This window comes from Desmodus rotundus, chromosome 4, assembly GCF_022682495.2.
Source record: "Desmodus rotundus isolate HL8 chromosome 4, HLdesRot8A.1, whole genome shotgun sequence".
NCBI classification, from domain to species: Eukaryota; Metazoa; Chordata; class Mammalia; order Chiroptera; family Phyllostomidae; genus Desmodus; species Desmodus rotundus.
In genome coordinates this window covers 47964877-47987052 of record NC_071390.1, presented here as the reverse complement: position 1 = coordinate 47987052, position 22176 = coordinate 47964877, and the positions used below count along the sequence as shown (strand labels likewise).

Below are 22176 nucleotides of genomic sequence, written 5' to 3'. Positions count from 1 at the left end.
AGATATTTTTGTGATAAAATATTACAAAATTTGCCATTTTACCATTTCCAGAACCTTTTTGTCTGTCCCAAACTAACAATAACTCATTTGTCTTCTCTTAGCCATTGCTAACTTATATTCTACTTTTCATTTCTATCAATTTGCCTACTCTAGGTACCTCCTATAAGTGGTATCACACAGTATTTTTCCTATTGTGTCTGGCTTGTTTCACTTAGCATAATGTCTTTAAGATTCACCCATGTTGTAAGATGTATCAGAATTTCATTCCTTTTTAAGGCTGAGTAATATTTCATTGGGTGTATATCCACCACATTTCATTTATGCATTCTTCTGTTGATGTACATTTGGGTTGTTTCCACCTTTTGACTATTGGAAATGCTGCTATGAAAAGGGGTGTGCAGTCCTGGCAGGTGGCTCAGCGGGCTGGAGAGGCATCCTGCACACCAAAAGGTTGAGGGTTCCATCCAGGTCAGGGCACATGCCTGGGCTGTGGGTTCGATACCCTGTTGGGGTCAGTTTTCTCTTTCTCTCTCTCTCAAATCAATAAACATATCCTCAGGTGAATTATCTATTTGAGTCCCTCCTTTAAATTCTTTTGAGGACATGTCTGGAAATGGAAGTGCTAGATCATAATTTTGTTTAATTTTTTGAGGAACTGCCAAATCATTGTTTTTATCCTTACCCAAGGACATTTTATTCACTGCTTTTAGAGAGAGAGGAAGGGAGAGAGAGAAACACTGACGCCAGAGAGAAGCAGGGATTGGTTGCCTCCCATACGAGCTCTGACTGGGGATCAACCCACAAATGTAGGTATGTATGTGCCCTGTGTGGGAATTGAACCCACAACCTTTCAGTTACAGGATGATGCTCCAACCAACTGAGCCACACTGGCCAGGGCCCAAAAGATTTTCTATAGCAGGTATACCATTTTACATTCCCATCAGCAATGCCCACAAGGGTAGCTCTGTATTTCTTAAAGTGCCTTACATTTCATTTACAAAATATGCCTAATACAAACATAATTTTTAAAAAACATTTGTTTACTTGATTTTTAGAGAAAGAGAGGGAAGGGGGAGAGAGAAAGAGAAACATTGATATGTTCTCCTTATTTATGCATTTATTAGTTGTTTCTTTTTCTTAGTACAGTTTTAATAAATGAGTTAAGAGGGGGCAGGGGAGAGAGAGAGGGAGAGAGAGAGAGAGAGATAGGGATTTGTTGCTCCACTTATCCATGCATTCATTGGTTGCTTCTTGTATGTACCCTGACAGGTGATCAAACCCTCAACCTTGGCACATTGGGACAATGCTCTAACCAACTGAGCTACCTGGCCAGGGCCTAAATATAATTTTTTAAAAGCATCAACATTTTCCCAGGTTGACTGCTCAATATTTAGTAAGGTGGCCATGATATATTAAGGTATAGTTACATATTTAAAATTAATCTATCACCTATGTGATCCACGTTTGCCTCAATAAAATAAATAAAATCAGAGTCAGAGTATTAGGTATACTGAGTGTCCAGATTGGTAGAAAGTCAATTTTTTAGAGCCCCATGAACAGGCATTTCTATTGCATGGGATACTCATGAAGCCATTCGACACCACCCTTTGCAACCTAAGCAAACACCAAAGGTCTGTGTGTGGTGTTCCGTAAAATGTATAAAGTCAAAACCCATCCAAGCTAAATATAAGGGTTAATGAAAATGACCAGAACTAGCATTAATTCCAAGTATCTGACTGGTGCTACATCATGAAGCTCAGCACTTGTTTGAGCACAGAACAGATTGATAACCTCTACTGGTTGTGACCACGTGTCCTATGCCTGAAGACTTGAGACTCTCAGCTCAGGGCTTAGGTGAGAATGAACTTTGATGGAGAGGATTCTAGCAGAGAAATCGGATGTCAAGAAAGCCATTTTCTTATTATTTAGGGCAAAGTATATACAACTAGATCCTGTTGCAAGTATGAGCAATTATAAACTAAGAAACCTTATGTTATAGTCCTACTTATTCAGAACTTACATTTGTCACTTAAATCTGTTTTTCACACAATGGATCATGAGTATTAAATTGCATGAGCTGATATTCAATTGTGTAATAACACAGGTGTATTAGGTTCTTTAAAACACGAGTCATAGTACAAAATGAAATCTCCTGTCTCTTAAAAAAAATCATATGATTATAATAGAACTAAAAAAAAAATCAGAGAATATTTAGTCTAATTACTACCTTATTTCATCAATAAACTAAGGCCTAAAGAAGTAATGTTCCTTATCTCGGGCTACACAGCAAGTTAGAACCTGGCTTGAGTCTAGTTCTAACCACCTAAGCTACTCTTCCCTACAGTTTCTCTTGGTTCTCATCGCCCAACAATTGATATTTGTAAATATCTCAAAATAATCTTAAAAGAAATGTCCTCAGGGGAAACACTATAAAGTATATGATTATCTAACCACCATGTCGTACACCTGAAACTAATGCCAAATAATATTGAACATAAACCGTAACTGAAAATTTTTTAATTAAAAAAGATGTCTCCAAAACCGTATACCTAATTATTAGGATAGAAATAACTAAGATATAGAGAAGATTTGTATTTTATTTTAATTCTCACCCAAGGATCTGAGGATATGTTTTTACTGATTTTTAGAGAGAGAGGAAAGGAGAGAAAAAAAAACATCCGTGTGAGAAACATCAATCGGTTGCCTCCCACAGGCCCCTTGACGGGGGACCAATCCCGCAGCCTCGGTTATGTGCCCTGACTGCGACCTCCCGGCGTAAGGGATCACGCTCCAACTAACTGAGCCACTCGGACAGGGCAAGAAGCTTGGTATTTTATTTTTTTCTAAAGATTGTATTTATTTATTTTTAGTGAGGGGTCTGGGGGTGGAGAAAGAGAGGGAAAGAAACGTGATGCAAGAGAGAAACATGGATCAGCTGCCTCTTGTCCACACCTCAACGAGGATCAACTTGCATCCCAGGCATGCACCCTGACCCCGAATCACGCCAGTGACCTCTTTCCCTTCACAATGCTGCCAACCGATTGACCCACACCAGTCCGGGGAAGACTGGTATTTTAAATCAACATTACATTAGGTGTTCTTTTTGAAAAATACGTTCTGTGCCTTCAGAGATAAATTTATGGATAATTTCAAAATTGTACTTCTCTTCCTAAGCATAAGCAATTCTACACCCACAAGAAACTAGACATACACTGACTAGGAGGCATCTTCTTAATCCATCTCAAATAATTCACTCTTCCTCAAAACTGACACCTCTGCAGCACAAAATTCTTCCAATATTAGTCACTCTCTCCCATGAAATCCTTCTATATTTCTCCTCCCTTCTGGTCTGTTGGGGGTGGGGGGAGTCAGTTTTTGCAGTGATAAATGCATAAAGATATTCTAAGTACCATCTTTTGTAAACTTCTCATCAGTAAGAATAAGGAAAAGATAACTCCCACTGTTCACAATTCTAATAGAGATCTTAAAGTTGGTTTGGGTTATTTATCATCAGACATAGGAACCTGGAATACTAACACTGGAAATATTCCTGGTCGATTGGGTCAAGTACTGAATTTTGCCATGAGTGTAATACACACCAATGGTTTTGGCCCAAACTTTCAGGGGAAAAAAAAATCTCGTTTTAATTTTTTAACTCAATTTGTTTATTTATATTTAGATACTTGTTTTTTTGAGCATGGAATTTGAGCATTTATTTTTGAACATTATGGTGCAAGAAATTTTATGTAACAAATAATTACAAAACACAAGAACAGATAAAAGGTATTTCAAGTTCTACCCATGTATAATGCACATCCTTGTTTGTCCCTCAAAAATTTGGGCAAAATAGCGCATATTATAATGGCAAATTTTGGTAATAATAGTCTGGGAATAGCCAGCTAATCCCCTCTCACAGCCTTGCCCTGGCCTCATGCTCCCATTTCTTCCCTAAGGTGTGTCTACAGTAGCCCTTTGCCCTCTAGGAGCCAGGTCTCCCTTGTGTCCCTCCTGGTCCTCCAACAGTCCTGCTTATTGCAGGTAAAAATAACTGCTCATCACCAGCAAGAATTAAGGAACAATTGAATGGAAGATCCTCAACAGTTGCCAAGTGTGAATCATTGATAATGAGGTGAAATGTAGGTAATGCTAGAGACTAATGGAGCTAAAGTATCACTTCTCCCCAATTTCAAAACAATTCTTAGTACTAACTTGAAATTGACAGGTCTAATCCCTCGGTTTAGAGTCTAGATCCATTAATGTGGAGAGAAATCCAGTAGCAGCATATACATGTTTCTGTCAAAAACAAAGAAATCACAGAGGATGCTGTTTAGAAAAATTTCCCCTATGAAAAGCACCTGAACTCCCGCTGGTTTATTGCAGCAATGGAGAACCGTGACTGTCACTAACTGAGAAAACTATGTACAAATAAACAATGTAACAAGCAATTAAAACTCATAAAAATTGGAGGTATTCAAGCACACAATATTTTGGGACATTGAAACCTTTCCCAAATAAATATATTAACAAGATTTCTGCTAAAGTTGGGGCATGCTATTTCCACCATACCATCATAACACAATTTTACATTTATTAGTTTAAAAGAATATGAAACTTTCACTTCCAGTGATAAAAGAAACAATAATTTGGAACAACGCTCCTACTGAAGACAATTAGAAAAGCTACATGAAATATAAAAAGTATCTTGGAGGCAGGCATAGAAGAGTGAACAATTACCATGATAGTATGGAATTCCCAGAGCAGGATTCAGAGAGCAGAATGAGGTCCAGTGACGGCAAAATTGTTTTAAGTAAAAATTTAAAATGGAGGGGAAAAGTTAAAGATGGTTAAACAGAGGCATAACCTTGAAATTAAAATAGAGAAGCAGTGAAATTAGCATAATCAAAAGTGTTTAAATATTTATTTTCAAAATGAACCTATAAAATTCTTACACATCTCTCTCCAAGTTTCACAGATGTGAAACATAGCAATAAAAACCTTAGCGTGGCCATCCTCAACCAATCTACCTCTTGGTCCCACTCCCTTCCATCCTTCAGGTTCTTCACATCTGCTGTTGCCCCAGCTCAGAACCTTGGTGTTTAAAATGAGCACATACCATCCAAGCCAAGGGTTCTAATCCCAGATCAACTGTATGGTCTTAGACAAGTTACGTGGCCTCTCTCTAACACTCAATGTCTTACTTTATACACTGGGGAAAGAATATCTAATTCATAGGATTGTTGTAAGGATTAAATGAGACAATGAGCATGTTATTGTTTAAAACAGTACTGGGTAATTGAGTAAGTACTCACTACATGATAGTTGTTATAACTCCTTCTGTTATCAATGTCAGTTACATACCAGTTCCATATTTATGATGATCAGTACTACTCAATTCAACCAGCATTTGTTTGGAGTCTACCAAATGACGGGCACTATATAGAAAGGGAAATGAAGGATAAGAAAAAAGAAAAAATTCTAGCTCCTTCAGGCAAGTCAGTGAAGTTTCCACATAGTAGAAAGTAAAGTTCACTTGTAACTTTGAAAATCAAAATTTAGAAAAAAGATTAAACATAGCAACCAAAGAATAGATAAAATAGCATTCGTCAAAATTGAAAACTTTTGTTTCATAAGAGATTACGAGAGTGAAAAGACAACTCAGAGAGAAAATGTTAATGAAACACATTTGATAAGGGAGTAATATCCAGAACACATAAAGAACAAAAAAACAATTAACCAAAATTTAAAATGAGCAAAGGACTTTGCTAAGGTCTGAGTGTTTGTGTCCCCCCCAAGTTCCTGTTAAAACTCTAACACCCAATGTGATGCTATTGTAAGGCAGGACCCTGCAAGATGCTTAAGTCATGAGAATGGAACCCTGCTGAATGGGATTAGCACCTTATAAAAAAATGTTTCATAAAGGTCCTAGCTTCTTTCATCGTGAGAGGACACTGTGAGAAGGAGCAGGCAATGAGCCAGGGAGAGGGTCTTCACCAGAATTTGACCATGCTGGCATCTTACTCTTGGACTTCCCAGACCCCAGAACTTTGAACCAAGTACTGTTACATACCACAACAGGGATGAACCTTGAAAACATGCTAAATGAGCCAGACACAAAAGACCAATTACTGTATGACTCCATGTATATGAAATGTCCAGAAAAGGCAAATCCACAAAGACAAAAGCAGATAGCGGTTACCAGGAACTAGAGGGGGAAGAATGGAGTGAGTGTTTAATTGTACTGGGTTTTTTTGGGAGGTGATGAAAATGTTCTAGGCCCTGGTCCAGTGGCTCGATTGGTTGGAGTATCATCCCTTACACCAAAAAAGGTTGTGGATTTGATCCCTGGTAGGAGCACATAAAGAAGCAACTAATCAGTGTCTCTCTGTCTCTATCTCCCCCTCCCCCTTCTCCCTTCCTCTCCCTCTAAAACCAATAAACATCCTTGGATGAGTATTAAACAAAAGGAAAAAAGAAAAGAAAATGTTCTAGAATTAGTGGTGACAGTGTACAACCACGTGAATATACTAAAGACCACTGAACTGTATACTTTAAAAGAGTGTTTCATGCCCTGATCTGCGAGGCTCAGTTGGCCGTGCATTGCCCCACAAAGTGAAAGGTCGAAGATTCAGTTTGTGGTCAGAGCACATGCCTGGGTTGCGGGTTCAGTCGCTGGTTGGGGCTTGTACCTGAGGCAACCAATCAATGTTTCTCTCCCTTCCCCTCCCTCTAAAAATAAATTAAAGTATTTTATGATATATGAATTAAATTTCAATTTTTTAAAAAGATTAATTGTTTAATTCTCATTTATCATAGGGAAAGAGTGCCTCTACTACTTGGTTAGCTATGGAGAATTAAATACATTTTTGTTTTTTAAATGTTTTACCATATTTTTAATTGAATTTATTTGGGTGCCATTGGTTAATAAAATTGTATGTTCCAGGTGTACAATTCTACAACACATCATCTATACACTACTCTGTGTTCACCACCCCAAGTTAAGTCTCTGCCCATCACCATCCATCCCCCCATTCCCTCTTCTACCTCCCTCACCCCCTCCCCTCTGGTATCACCACGCTGTTGTATGTGTCTATAAAGTGTTTTGTCTTGTTCTTGCTTAAGCCCTTCACCTTTTAAAAACATTTTTAAAAGTGGGTTTCTGCCACAACTGCTGTGGCTCAGTTGGTTGGGCGCCACACCACAGAGCGAAAGGTTGCCAGTTAATTCCAAGTCAGGGCACATGCTTGGGCTGTGGATTTGGTTCCTGGTCAGAGTATACACGAGAGGCAACTGATCAATGTTTCTCTCTTACATCAATGTTTTTCTCCCTCCCTACCACTCTCTCTACAAATAAACAGGTTTTTAAAAATTTATTTTTGAGAGGGGAAAGGAGGGAGGAGGAGACGGAGCGAAACATCAATGTGTGGTTGCTTCTCACATGTTGCCCACTGGGAATCCGCCCGCAACCCAGGCATGTGCCCTGACTGGGAAATGAACCCGTGACCCTTTGTTTCAGAGGCCAGCACTCAACCCACTGAGCCACAACAGCTGGGGTTAAACTTCTGGGGTTTTCTTTTTATGAGTGGGTTTCTATTTTCTAGTCTGCAAAATGAGAGTCCTAATTACTTGTACATCATGGATCACTGTCAGAATCAAATATGGTAACATTAAGCCCTTTAGCACAGTGTCTGTGGTTCACAGTAGACCCTCAATAAATGTTAATTTCTCTCCTTTGACAGATTCCTGTGTTTCAAGTTCAAGTTTAAATTTTGTTAAAAGCTTATGTACCTAATTAGCAATAAAGACATTATTTCCTTGGTTATTGGTTCTTAACGAGAAAGAGAGAGAAATTAAACATTATTTTGTTTTGTTTTCCTGATTTTATTGATTTATGTTTAACAACTCATAGTGCATTAGAAGGGTCCCTAGAAAATGGAATTAGGTGGATAAAGAAGGTAATTTAACTTCTATGTTGCCTAGTAGACAAATCTCCCTGCAATTCTGTATTAACTTGTAAATAAGTTTCATACTCCTACAACTGTAGAAGAAACTAACACACACTTTTCTCTCTAAGTCTAAACTATTATACATCAACTCCATCCAAAATTCCATGGCTGGGATCAACTGTGGGCTCACACTGTCTTATCCTCCCACTTCCTCCTGCCTTGATCACACTTTTTCTCTTTAAAAAAAAGTCATCACAAATTGTGTTGCATATGAAATATGATATGAAAATAAGCTGTATAGTGTAAATGTGAAGAATACAACAGAAACACCAAAACCTCTCATTACACAAGGACAAGAAAATAACTATGGCATTGTCGTGTAGCTGGAAACCACAACTATAATTCTTTAGCACATGGGAACAGTGAAACCAACTCATTCATCATGTATCTTAATTCTCCAGCAGGAAAAAACGTTTTTGCATTTTGATGGCCACTTCTGAGGACTTCAGTTACTTTACTCTAAATAACATGGATCAAGTGGCAGGAGCGAAGCAGGTAAAATACGTGCAGCCCTGGCTGATGTGGCTCAGTGAATTGGGTGCCTGCCTGCAAACCAAAGGGTCAAGTACCACTGGTTAGATTCCAGGTCAGGGCACCTGCCTGGGTTGTGGGCTAGATCCCCAGTAGGGGGAGCACAAGAGGCATCCAGACATTGATGTTTCCTTCTCTCCCTAAAAATAAATAAACACAATCTTTAAAAAAAAGTTAATATGCAAATCTCTAAAAGGATATAACAGTAACTGCCATGTTTAAGTACCTATACATAGCAGGAACTCTGCCTGACCCTTTATGGAGTTTCTTCTGCTCTGGCAGTTTTACCTCACTGGTCTGATTATCACAATGTTACCAAGGACCCATTTTTATACTGATGACCGTGGGGGGTGAGGGGGTGGATGGGATGATACAAAAACTCTTTAGTGTAACAGTTTTTTACTTAACCAGTTGTCAATTTCATTCTTTCAAAGTCTTCAAAAAGTGGTGTGAATCATTTACTTGTTTTTCTTTTGGGGAGTAGAAGACGTGACTTACATTTCTGTGAAATCTAACAAACACTATCGACCATCTCTCCAGAAAAAATGCGTATAAAAATATGTTGCTTATAATTCTGAGGAGATGAGATCAGCCATGCACCATCTTTCCAGAAAAAAGGATATAGAAACAATATGTTGCATATAAATCATGAGGAGATGGAGGGAGGGAGCACTGCAGCCCGTGCAGATTACAACCGTCTGATGCAGAAGTTCTGCTTTTATGACTTCTGAAACATCAAATGAAAGATGAGTGCTGGGATCTAGTCTTGGGAATTCTTGTCTAGTAACCAAAATTATGTGGCAAGTTTAGTGAAACTAAAGTACTAATATAATAAAAGAAAATTTAAAATTCTGTTTTTTCCCATAGCAGCTAAAACTAAGAGTATCTAATCAAATGTGGCTAGTATCCAGTCGTTAATTAGGAATATGCTAAAATGCCAGCTCAATCACAATCTTTAGAGGGTATTAAGATTGTTTACCAAAAAGAATGTAATTTCAAGTTTAGTTTCTGATTTGGGGAGAAAGAAGGGGACCTGTCTTTCTAAAATACCTGGTTTCCAAAAGTGGTAAAGATTTAGAAGTCATTAGGCAGTAACTCATTAGCAAAATGCTAAATATTGATTATGCTAATACTTTTAGTTTGAAATAAAAGACTAATGACTTCAGTGTTAAGGAAATAATCTGAAACGGGAACTAAGATTTATACATAAATGTTCCCTATCATATGAAAAATGTTAAGAAACTTGAAGCATCCCACAATAAAAAAATAATTCAGTAGGTTATGTTCATTTATGCACACATTTTTAAAAATCTTTACTAATTTTTAATTACAAAGAAAAATACTGATGATATACTGAAAGAAAAAAGGAAAAGGAAAAAAGATACCCAATTGACTTCAACTATTGTTATTTTTTTAATGCAGAAAAAATACTGGAGACCTGGCTGGTGTAGCTCAGTGGATTAAGCCTGGGACTGCGAACCAAGTTGTCACGGTCCAACTCGCGGTCTAGAGCACATGCCTGGGTTTCAGGCGAGGTCCCCAGTAGGGGGCGCGCGAGACGCAACCAAACATTGACGTTTCTCTCCCTCTCTTTCTGCTTCCCTTCCCCTCTCTCTAAAAATAAATAAATACAATCTTAAAAAAAAATACTGGAAACAAATATACCAATTTATTAGTGGCAGTTGCCTCTTGGTAACAGGATTATACTTTTTTCTCCTGTTTCTAAACTTTTAAAATGCAAATTATATTATTTAGATTTAATATGTTTTATTACTTTTTTACATAAAAATTCAAATCACATGGAAAAATTTAAGTTCTGACTGCATAGCTCAGTTGGTTAGAGCATTATCCAGATATTCCAAGGTTACAGGTTTGATCCCTAGTCAGGGCACATGCAAGAATCAACCAATGAATGAATAAATAAGTGAAGAACAAAAATTTTCTCTCTCTCTCTCTCTCTCTCTCTCTCTCCCCAAAAGTCAATAAATAAAAAAATTTTTTAAAGAAAGAAAAACTTAAGCAAAAAGTTATTCACACTTTCTAATACAGCCCTCCTCCATCCAAAAAATATCTAATCCTCAGAGGGAAACAGTATAACAGTTGGTTTAGTAGGTATCTTTCTAGAATTGTTTTTCTAAATTCCATTTACAATTAGAAAAATACATAATTTTGACCTTTCATGCTCCTTCTCCTTTAGAATTTTGAGTTGTCCAAACTTTGTTTCATGGAATAACTCAATCACAAATGCATATGGCAGTAATTTTAAACAACATAAGCAGGAGTTTTTTTAAAAATAAAACATTTTAAAGCACTCCACACCCTCCTAAAAACCTTGTACTCAAGTCTTCCTTTTGAATTTCTGTTACACATATCCTGTGATTCTAATATCTTTAGTACTAGAAAGTGAAATGTACAGAATGAACTCCAAAATGTTTTAGGGTACTAGCTGCTAAGATGATATATTAACTACATATGGGATATAATTTTTTTAAGATCGTATTTATTTTTAGAAGGGGGGGAAGGAGGAAAAAAGAGGGAGAGAAACATTGATATGAGTAAGAAATACTGAGTGGCTGCTTCTCGCAGGCCCCCAACCAGGGGTCTGGCCCACAGCCCTGGCATGTGCCCTGACCAGGACTCAGACCAGTGATCTTTCAGTTTGTGGGACAACACCCAACCCAATGAGCCACACATCAGGACTGGAATACAAGTTTTTAAAGAGACATAGGTATGTGAGAAATAGACTGAATCTTATGTTTTTGATAGGATTTCATTAACTCATTTACTCCTTCATTCAGTCATTCCTTCAGCAAACATTTGTTGAGCCCGTACGATGATGGGCTAGCACCCTATAAATCCTGGGATTGGGCTCTAGAAGCAATTCAAACGTCTCATTTCTAATTACTGCATTTTCTGCAGAGTACTATGCCCTTCTTTTAAAAAGTGACTCTAATGGGACATAATTTAATCAGAAAAGAGCAAGATTTCTCTTTTGCTGTTTCCATAACAGACATGAAGAGCAGGTGGTAACTAGCCAAGACTTTCTGGGTATTCATGACTTGACCACTGAGTCTCATTGTCAAGGTAATGATATGAACTGCTTAGATTAGTTTGATTTATTTGCTAGTTCTATCTTACTTTATTATGATAATAACACAAAAAGACACGATCCCTCCTTCTCTCCTTCCTGGGGAACAACCGTGCTGCATCCATCATAGAGCCACAAAGACTGACTACTTTATAAGGAGAATGACTTTTGAAGCTTTGAAACCAAACTCTTGAAACACTACTTGGGAATGAAAAACCGGACACAAAATGGCAAGATTAGAACCACAGTAACAAGATTTCAGAAATTAACACCCACAGGTAAGAATCAATAAGGATCAGCATATAAATTATTGTTGACATACTTGGGATTTACAGACGCAGGGATCCTGGACCCCAAAGGTCTTTTTTTTTCTCTTATGGTCAGCTCTGTGGTTAGGTGTGCTACCGAGGTCTAAGAGATTCCTTAAAGGCATATTTAAGGACATAAAGCATCTGCCCTCAATTGAAGGAGTTGGTAGCAAAAATGTGTTCCATATGCCATATACAACATATGCCAAAATGAGATCTGGCTGTGAGAAAATACTAAGAAAAGCAGTGGCTAAGAGGGGCTTGTCCCACCCCCACTCCCGCTGAAGTGGATAAAATAAAATGAGTGTCAACCAATTCTAAAATGCCATATCTGGAACCAGACTACTATCACATACATTATCCATAAGATAGTGGACAGTCAGTGGTTCAGTTTGTATCACATAATATTACTTTCAGCTCTGCAAGCACAACATAAGTAGCTACCACTATTTTTCAAGGGGAATTTGCATTAGCTAAGGAGATAGCATGGTAGTAACACAGCATACTTTACAGCCTTACCTAGGACTCTGCTATTTAATCTAACCAAGCGTATAATGACACTTTAATATTTGGGGGAAGGAATCAAATGAACTAGAATAAATATGAGAGACTGTTTCACTTCGGCAACAAACCGCTCATTTAGTCATTCAACTGATGTTAATTAAATGCATCGTACTATACCAAAACCTAAACCTAAAGATATAAAATGCAATATCCCACCCTCAGAAGCATACTATAAAAAACCAGATTTTGTTTTCTTCTATTAGTACATACTAAAAATTATTTGTGTAAGTGTAGCCTAGCCAAAGCATCTACTCTCTATGTCTTTAAAAAGCAGCCCCCTCTCGCTTCACTTCTATCGCTATTTAAAAAATAGGGTAATGCATGTCTCAAAATGCTAAGTTGCAAATACACATGAGGAATACGTAGCCAAGAGCAAATTCCTAGATGACTCTGAATTATAAAGTTAGTGTTTTAATTGTATTTCTAAATGTGGAGAACGTTGAAATAAGCTTGGCAGAAAAATAACATTTTATCTTTTGGCCAAAAGGTATCTCTGGAAAGACTATCTAGCCACCTTGTTGTACAACTGAAAGAAGTTCAACCTTATTGTGAGAGACAAAAATGCAATTCATGACCCAAAAAGTGAGTCAAAACTGTTTTTACTTCCCCTGGAGATTAGCAGTTAACACTTTGAGAAACAGCATATGCCGTAAGGGACTAAGTACATGTTACAGGAAAAAAATTCTAACAGCTCTGTTTCGTCAAAGCACTAACAAAAAACTATAAAATATTAGCATTTTAAAACTGTAAGTGTATTTTCTTTCTCCCTCCAACTTTCAATAAGTAAAATTATTGAAAGTTACTTTCAATAATTTTAATGTGAAGAACAAATACATAAAATATATTTGCTTACCAATCCTTAGGTATCAAAGCAAAGGGTCTTCAATCATTAATAATAGCATCAAACAGATATTAAAAATGACATAAAAATAGCAAATACCTGGGGAAAAAACTAAAAAAAGGACTCTACATTGAAAATTACAAGCTACTATTGAAAAAATTCAATAATGCTTACATAAACAAAAATATAGCATTATTTGTATATCAACTATACTTCAATTTAAAATTAAAAATTTAAAAAGTATATATACCACAGTCATCAACTGGAAGGTTCAATATTGTAAAAATGTCAAACACTCCAAATTAATGTATAGATTCAATGTAATTACAAGAAAAACCTCAGCAAGGTATTTTGGTGGAAATTTACAAACTGAAAATTTTTAGTTAAAATGCAAAGAACAAAAAAAAAAACCCCAAATCAATATGGAAAAATAAAGCTGAAAGACCGGTTTGTAAGACCTGGTAAATAAGGACAGTTTAGACATGAGGGCAGACAAAAAGCTCAGTAAAGCACAGAGATCCAGAAAGAATTAATCACCTGATGTACGACCAAGGTGACACTGTAGTATCAGGGGAGGGATGGTCCCTTCAGTAGCGGTACTTCAGGGAGGTATACATATGAAAAAGAATGAATCCTGTCTCCTGCCTCACACCATACACAAAAGTCAATTCCAGAGATATTGTACATCGAAGTGTGAAAAGTTTTAAAAGGTAATTTTTAAAGAAGAAAACAAATGGGAATACCTTCATGACCTGGAATTGGCAAAAAAAAAAAAAGACAAATTTTTCTTAAACAGGATGTAAAAAGATATAAAGGACAGGACTGGTAAATTGGACTACATTAAAGTTAAGAATTTCAGTTAATTAAAAAGTATGGTTAAGAGAGTGAAATAGATAAAGATACCAGTAACTGCATATTCAACAAAGGACTTATAGCAACAAATCATAATGAATTTGTAAATCAAAAATAAAAAGGCATCCCTCACTGTGACCTTTTGAAAGTCTGCCCTCAACACAAGGGTTTGAAAAGAAATTAAATAAATAAATATTTTAAAAAGAAAACAAAAGGCAGAAGAGCCAACTTAAAAACAAACAAAAGACTTAACCTGCACTTCAAAGACGATATGTAAATAACTAACACACATGAGAAGTACCTCAGTATCCTTAGACATCAAGGAAATACAATTGGGAGATGCTACTACACACCCAACAAAATTATTAAAATAAACAAGCAAACGGTGTTGGTAAGGATGTGGAGCGATGGAATCTCAAAACCTCTGATCAGAATCATGACTGGAACAACTAGAGCCGTTCGCTAATACCTACAAAAGCCAAACCATGCAAATTCTATGACCCAGAAAATCTGTTCATACGAATATACTCAATAGAATGCACACAAATATTCACCAGACATTATAATGTTCATAATAGCACTACTATTAATAGTAGGTACTGTGCTCTATACATACAGTGGAATCCTGTACTGCAATGACAATGAATATCTATAACTATAAGCAACATTATAGATAAATCTCATTAGCATAATATTTTTATAAAGGGTTATCAACTATTTCTTGCTCTCTTTGAACGAACTCCCTCTAAGATCCTGTGTTCACCGCTGCCTCTCGGTGGGTACATCCTAATGACAGCACAACCTAGTGCATTCTTCAGAATGGACTTTGTCAGTAGTCAGGGTAACTTTGTGGGGCAGGAGGAGAGCAAGACAGAGGGAGAGAATGTGAATTACCATCAAGTGTAGGGAAACCCTGAAGTAGAGAGTAAACTGTATTTTATTTATATATTTAATTTTCTACAGGGTTTAACAGTGATATATTAAAATTGTATTTGATAGGAAGAACATGACCATTTTGAAGGGTGAGGATGGTGTGAGTGTGAGAGAGACAGAGAGAACTAATTTAAGTAAATTTGGAACACAGCACTGACATCCCAGTAACCATGATCACATCTATCATTAAGATCTTGCTTTCTTCCCTGGCAGGTGTGGCTCAGTGGATTGAGCACGACCTGCAAACCAAAGTCACCTGTTCAATTCCCACTCAGGGCACATGCCTGGGTCGCGGGGCCAGGTCCCCAGTTGGGGGTATGTGAGAGGCAACCGCACATTGATGTTTCTCTCCTCTTTCTTCCTCCCTTTCTCTCTCTCTAAATATAAATATTAAAAAATCTTGCTTTCTAAGTATCATTCTCCACCAAAAAGAACTCCTTGGATAAGTAGCTGACTTCAGGTCTGGAGCAGGACAAAAAGGAGAAAACTCTAGAACACTTGTTTTAGAAAATAAAGATTTATTCAGTGAATGGTTGAGGAGCTCCCTGACCAAACTTGGGAAAATTTCAGCATCAAAATGAATCATGATAGCCCTGGCTGGTGTAGCTCAGTGGATTGAGCACGGGCTGAGAATCGAAGTGTCATTGGTTCAATTCCCAGTCAGAGCACATGCTTGGGGTTGCGGGCCAGGTCCTCAGTGGGGGCGACATGAGAGGCAACCACACATTGATGTTTCTCTCCCTCCCTTCTACTCTCTCTAAAAATAAATAAACAAAACCTTTCAAAAAATAATTTAAATAAATAAATAAATCATGATAGCCCTTCCCAGGAAGCTCAGTTAGTTAGAACATTGTCCCGATCTGCCCAGGTTGCAGGTTCAGTCCTGATCAGGGCACATTAATAACCAATGAATGCATAAAATAAGTGGATCAAATCTCTCTCTCTCTCTCCCCCTCCCTCCTCTCCCTCCCTCTCTCTCTCTCCCCTTTTCTTTCTCTAAAATAAGCAAAATAAATAATGATAGTAAGGGATTATAACCTGTTTAATATTATAAAAGCCTACATGTTCATATTGAATTAAATAGTAAACAAGAATGAAAAGCTTTTCCTTAAACTAATACATTTAAAAGAAATAATGAAAATAGAGAATTACTATGCTAAAACTTGGGAGTGAAAATTTGAGGGGCGAAATGAGTTGCACTTGGCAAAAGTAGCAGAGTCATAAAAGATAAAAATTGAGGAACTGTTTTAGACCAAAAATAAAAAGAGTACATTGTATGATTCCACTTATAGCAAACTCTAGGTAATATAAACTAAGCTACAGTGATGGACACTGTTTGCCAGGAGAAAGGGTGTGGGGGGCAGGGGGTGCAACGAAACTTTTAGGGGTGACAGGCTATGACTGTTAAGATTGTGGTGATGGTCACACAGAATAAACATGTCATGCTTATCAAGATGTATACTTTACATATGTGCAGTTTACTCTGTGTCAATTATATCTTAATAAAGTTTTTAAAATTTGAGGAGCTATGCCAGATTAAAGGAGGCCAAGAAGACATTTTCTTATAGATGAAATATGAATAAAAACTAATGATTAGATAATAATGGTTCAATGTTAAATTTCCTAATTTTGATAATAATTTAAGAGAATATCCTTGTCTTTTTTAAGAAATATACTCTTACCCTGGCTGGTGTGGCTCAGTGGATTGAGTGCGGGCCTGCAAACCAAAGGGTCACGGGTTCGGTTCCCAGTCAAGGCATGTCCCTGGGTCGCGGGCCAGGTCCCCAGTACAGGGCACATGAAAGGCACCCGCACATTGATGTTTCTTTCCCTCTTTCACCTTCCCTTCCCCTGTCTAAAAAAATTAATACATAAAATCTTTAAAAAAAAAAGAAATACACTCTTTAGTATGTAGTGATTGGAGTAGCATGTCTGTGGCTTACTCTCCATTGGTTCTGAAAAAAATAGACAGCTGAGATAGTGAGACAGAAGGGACATGAAAGGACATAAAGTAATATGTTAAAATGTTATCATTTGTCTGAAAGACATACCAAACTCTATTCCTCATAACTTTTCTATATATCTGAATTATGTCAAAATGAAAGATCTTTTTAAAATATGTGCTGCTTGGGAGATTATGTCCATCACACTGACAGTACTTAACAGTGACCACCTGGGCTTGCCAGAGTACATTTACATAAATAAGCCACACACCCATCACCCACATCCATAAATCTGATTATTTGAGTAGTAAACATATTCTCTTGTCATTTAACTAACAAGTGTTTGAGTACTTATCATTGTACCAGCCTAAACAGGCACTAGAAAAACACAGCAGCCTGGTATGAAACTTGAGGAACACAAATATATAGCTGTGGCACAGTGAGGGGTTGAGTGAGTGCGTGGAGTCTCGTCAGGTAGGGAGAGAAAGATGTGCCATGAGCATGAACACTGAGGAAGAAGACGCCTGGGGACCGGGGGTACCTACAAGTAGCCAGATTCTGCTGAGATGTCAGGTACAATGTGGGGAGAAGTGACAGGAAACAAGAAGGAGGAGGTCAGTCGTGCCAAGATCTTGAAGGTCTTGCGTTCCCTGCTAACAAATCTTGGTTTCATGTATAATGGGGGGGGGGGGGGAGGGACTAAAACTTTTGATCTATATTCTTTTGTTTTGTGACCTATATCACACATACAGGAGAGCACTAAGTGTATTTAAGTAGGAGATTCAGGGATTCAGAAAAAACATTGAACTGCACTAAGGAGAGCTTGTTCAACATCCTGACTTCCCTGCTGGCTGATTCACTCAAGACTATATCCCCAGTGCATAATCCAGAGTAGAAATGCAAGAAATACTTGCTGATAAGAAAGAGAACACTGAAATTGTTCCAGCAAGAGATGAAGACTTAGAGTAGTGGCCTGGAAGATGGAGAGGTAGAAGTGCTCAGATCTTGTAGAATGAGAAAATGTAGAAGAATGAGTAGAAGACATGAAAGATGACTAAATTTTCCATTTTGGGTGACCATGTGATTACAGGGAAGCCACTGAATCAAGTAGCAAGGTGGGTTTCTATTTTCAGGGGGGGGAGGGGCAGGGAGAAAGAGAGAGAGAAACATGGATTAGTTGTTTCACTTATCCGTGCACTCATTGGTTGCTTCCTTTATGTGCCCAGAACAGGGAATGAACCCTCAACCTTGGCACATAAGGACCAACTGAGCCACCTGGCCAGGGCATGAATAGTAAGTTTAGAAAAGAACAGAACACAAATTTGTTTATACCTATTAGAGATACAGTCTATATTTGGCAACGATGTCACTTGGCAATATTACAAAACAGGAGCTTACAAGGGAGGTATCTCTTCTAAAGACATTGCTACTAAGTGTTTCAGATGCATGTTTATAAGCCCTTAAATTACTGGCAATTTTGTGATCAAAATTCTCATGTGAAGTTACTTGAGTAAAGGCTTATTCATTGCACTGTTTGCAATGACAAAATGTTTTAGAAACACCTTAAATTCCCATCAATACATTTGGTTAAATGTCTGATCTTTTGTTTTCAATGGCTCAGTCAAATAGAAAATCAGTATTTGGGGGCAGATAATTTAAGTCAAGAGTGAAACAGAGTCCTGGTTGGTGTGGCTCAGGGAATTAAGTGCTGGCCTGTAAACCAAAGGTCATGGGTTCTATTCCCAATCAGGGCACATGCCTGGGTTATAGGCCAGGTCCCCAGTAGAGGGCGCATGAGAGGCAACCACACATTGATGTCTCTCTCCCTCTCTTTCTCCCTCCCTTCCACTCTGTCTAAAATAAACAAACAAAATCTTTAAAAAAAAATTTAAATAGAAAATGTTGATTGAATTTAAGTTCTCAAAACTTTTAATCTCTTCGACCATACCTATAGTCATAATAGACACAAAATAAATGTTAACTTCAAGTGAGTGAGCTAAAAATCATAAACACTGTAATCGACAGATATTTTAAAGACCTTAAAAGCAAATTTGAACGTTAACCAAGCTCCATAAAATTCTTTAAATGAAGTGTAAGTCAACCAATACTTTTATTAACTCAGGTTCACAAAATATAATTACGAGAACTAATGTTTATATTATACACAGAATATCAGGAGATATAGGATTCCCTAAATCAGGGAGGGGCAGGAGATGCTACCTCTCTTTGTTATCCAGGCTAGTCTGCAGTGGCTATTCACAGATGCATTGCCACTACTGATCAGCATCAGAGTTTTGACCTACTCATTTCTGCCCTGGACAGATTCACCTCTCCTTAGGCAACTTGGTGGTCCCCCACTCCTGGGAGTCACCATACTGATGCTGAACTTAGTGCAGGCACTACAGCCCAGCTCTCCTGGGCTCAAGAGACCCTCCTGACTCAGCCTCCAGAGAAGCTGGAGTTACAGGCGTACCAACTGTGCCAGGCTCCACTTCTCATTACCCTTTAACTCCAACCACCACGCGAGATAAGTACAGGAGACAGAAATCACTTGCCAAAAATTGAGAGGAAGGCTGCAAGGAAGTTAATGAGTTTGTTCCACTCTTAATTTTGTTTTTATTCTGTAACTTCCAAAAAAAGACATACTTAACCAAAATGAGGCATGATGGAAATATTTGCAAAGTCACATTTCATACAATTTCCCTGTGTCTCCATCAAATTCTATAATGAAAGAATTATTAGTTCCAGTTTCAGAGGCAAAATCTAAAAATAAGCTCATGTCACTGAACAAGACATATTTGCAGGTAGGTCCACAAAGCTTTATAGATAACTTTAAGTAACATTTTACACCACAGTAAAAGAGTATGATTGTGCTGAAGCAAACTGCCTGCACACAGATTCCTCTCCCAAGTCCCACAGGTGTCTCCCAGGCCCCCGTGTATTTACTCACCTCCAAAGGCACAGTGACACGTGGTCTTTTCTTCAGTTCCTCACATTTCCTCTTCTTACAGATCTGGTGGCTATACTTTCTGTTCTGGCAGTAAGTACATTCACCACAGTTCACCTTCTGCTGGCAGGGCTCACAGACTCCACACGGTTTTCGTTTCTTCTTTTCCAAAGTAGGTGTCGAAGTTGTGCAGGAAGAAGTGGGGGCCTTGGCAAATGACACTGGCCTAGACACCACTGTGGTGTTGACCTGGGAGCTCCCTCCTGCCAGTTTGTTGGCACCAGCCTGGGAGTAGTGGAGAATTCCCTGTGAAGCATGGCCGAGTCCTCTCCCAGGGCCTACTGTGAATACCTGAGTGTTAGCTGGTGGAAAGCTTATACCAACTTGCTTCTCATTTCCTATATCGCTTACAGCCATTACTGGAGATCCTAAATTTATCTCTGAGTTTGATGATGATTGTGGAGTGTGACCTGAGCCCAAAGACAGAATCTGCATAATGCCCGGGCCCCCAAGCCGGTATGAAACAGTGTTCTGGGGAGCAGGCCATTCTGGGAGAGCATTATAGGTAGCAATTGGGTTTAGAGTAGCAGGCATAAAGACAGGTGGGTCTGAGGTAGTACTCCCACCTATACCAAGGATTTGCTCATTTAGGATAGCACCAAAGACATCTCCTTGGCCTGACACAGCACCAAAGACCTCTGGTGGGTCTGGGGTCTCACCCAGAGCTTCTCCATGAACTGGGCTAGCAAGAGCAACTTCCCACTGATGTGGGGCAGCACTATCAGCCTGTCCTGAGACAGGGATGTTATTAGGAACTTCCTGCTGATCTGGGGTAGCTTGGAGTACCTCTTCACAATCTGGTTTAGCATCAAGAGTTCCTTGTTCTGAGCCTGCCAAGAGCATTTTTAATAATGAGGTAGGATATACAGACCCACCAACAGCCAAACAGTTTCTAAGGTCCAATTCAGATATAGCCTTATTAAAGCTGGAGGTGGGACAACCATCACATTCACTTTGGGTGAGGTCCATGTAAGAATCAGATAGCGTAAGAGATTCTACTCGTAAACCCAAATCTTCTAACTGAATGCTGGTGTTCCCTTCAGAGGTGACATCGAGGGCTGCTCTTTGGAGCGAAGGAGCACACGGAGCATCCTGAGCAAATACGCCAGGGGAATCACTGGTATCATTTGACATCTCTTTAGGAGATAGTCCTTCATCACGTGTCCCTTCCCATGCCCCAGACAGGCTCTCTGCTGCAGGGTCACTGTGAGTAGGAACATTTATTTTGGAATCTTCAGCCCTTTGGGACACAGACTCAGGTGTCCCTTGGTTCTCTCCTGTCACTACGGATGTATTTTGCATGTCAGTTAGATTCTCTGCATCAGGATTCTCTCCTTCTAGGAGGTCTTGTGTTGAGACAGAATCAATTGCCGAGTGCTTTACTCTGGCGTTAGTAAGTATCTTCTTATCACGCTTCTGTTGCTTTTCTAAATTCTTAGGAGGTGAAGCTTTCTTAGGTTTGGCCATGACCACTGGGGGTTGGGAGAGTCGCCTGCTCAGAGAGCTGCTTCGGAGAGCCATTGTGAACCCATTGCAAGTTAAGGACTCCGGGTTCTGAAAGAGAACCTCAGTCGCCTCTAAATTCATTCGTGCTGCTGCAGCTCTTGTCAGAATGCCTCTGACTGGTGTGGGTGGTTTGGGTTCTGTTTTCTTCTTAACATCTCTTTCTTTAATTAATTGCTTTATTTTTCCAGGGTTCATCTTCTTGATCGATGCTACATTTTTTTTGGCTGGCTTGGTTGTCTTCTTCAGTTGAATGCTTTTCTTTTTGTTTAAACCTCTCCTCCTGACTAATTTGGAAGCCTTTGCGTTGCGGGATCGAGACATAGCTGCGGAGTAGGAAGATATGAAAGCGCACGGGGAACAGAATCATCGGTTCTTCAGAAACTCACTTTGGAGGAAAATCTGGATGCACCATGATTTGTCTTGCTTGCACAAAGTTTTGGTCTGAAATAATAACAAAAAAAAAAATTGGAAGTGAGCCTTTTCCCAGTGCATTTTCCCATTTGAAACAGAATATTTACCACCAATTATTATTTAATATTAGGGAACTGAAAATTTTTACTGCAAAAGGAAAATATAATAAACAGCAATAACCTAAGGTAT

The 22176-nt window shown here is 38.4% G+C and overlaps 1 protein-coding gene across 4 annotated transcripts in view; it reads right to left on the bottom strand.

Moving 5' to 3' along the window:
* Positions 1 to 21897, bottom strand: part of TET1 (tet methylcytosine dioxygenase 1) — a 101519-nt gene extending 79622 nt beyond the window's left edge. For all 4 annotated transcript variants that reach the window (XM_045195913.2, XM_024561416.3, XM_053923538.1 and 1 more), the window contains exon 1: positions 20014 to 21897. In XM_045195913.2, the coding sequence (XP_045051848.2) occupies positions 20014 to 21897 (1884 nt within the window). The remainder of the gene's footprint in view (positions 1 to 20013) is intronic.
* Between the last annotated feature and the right edge of the window lie 279 nt (positions 21898 to 22176).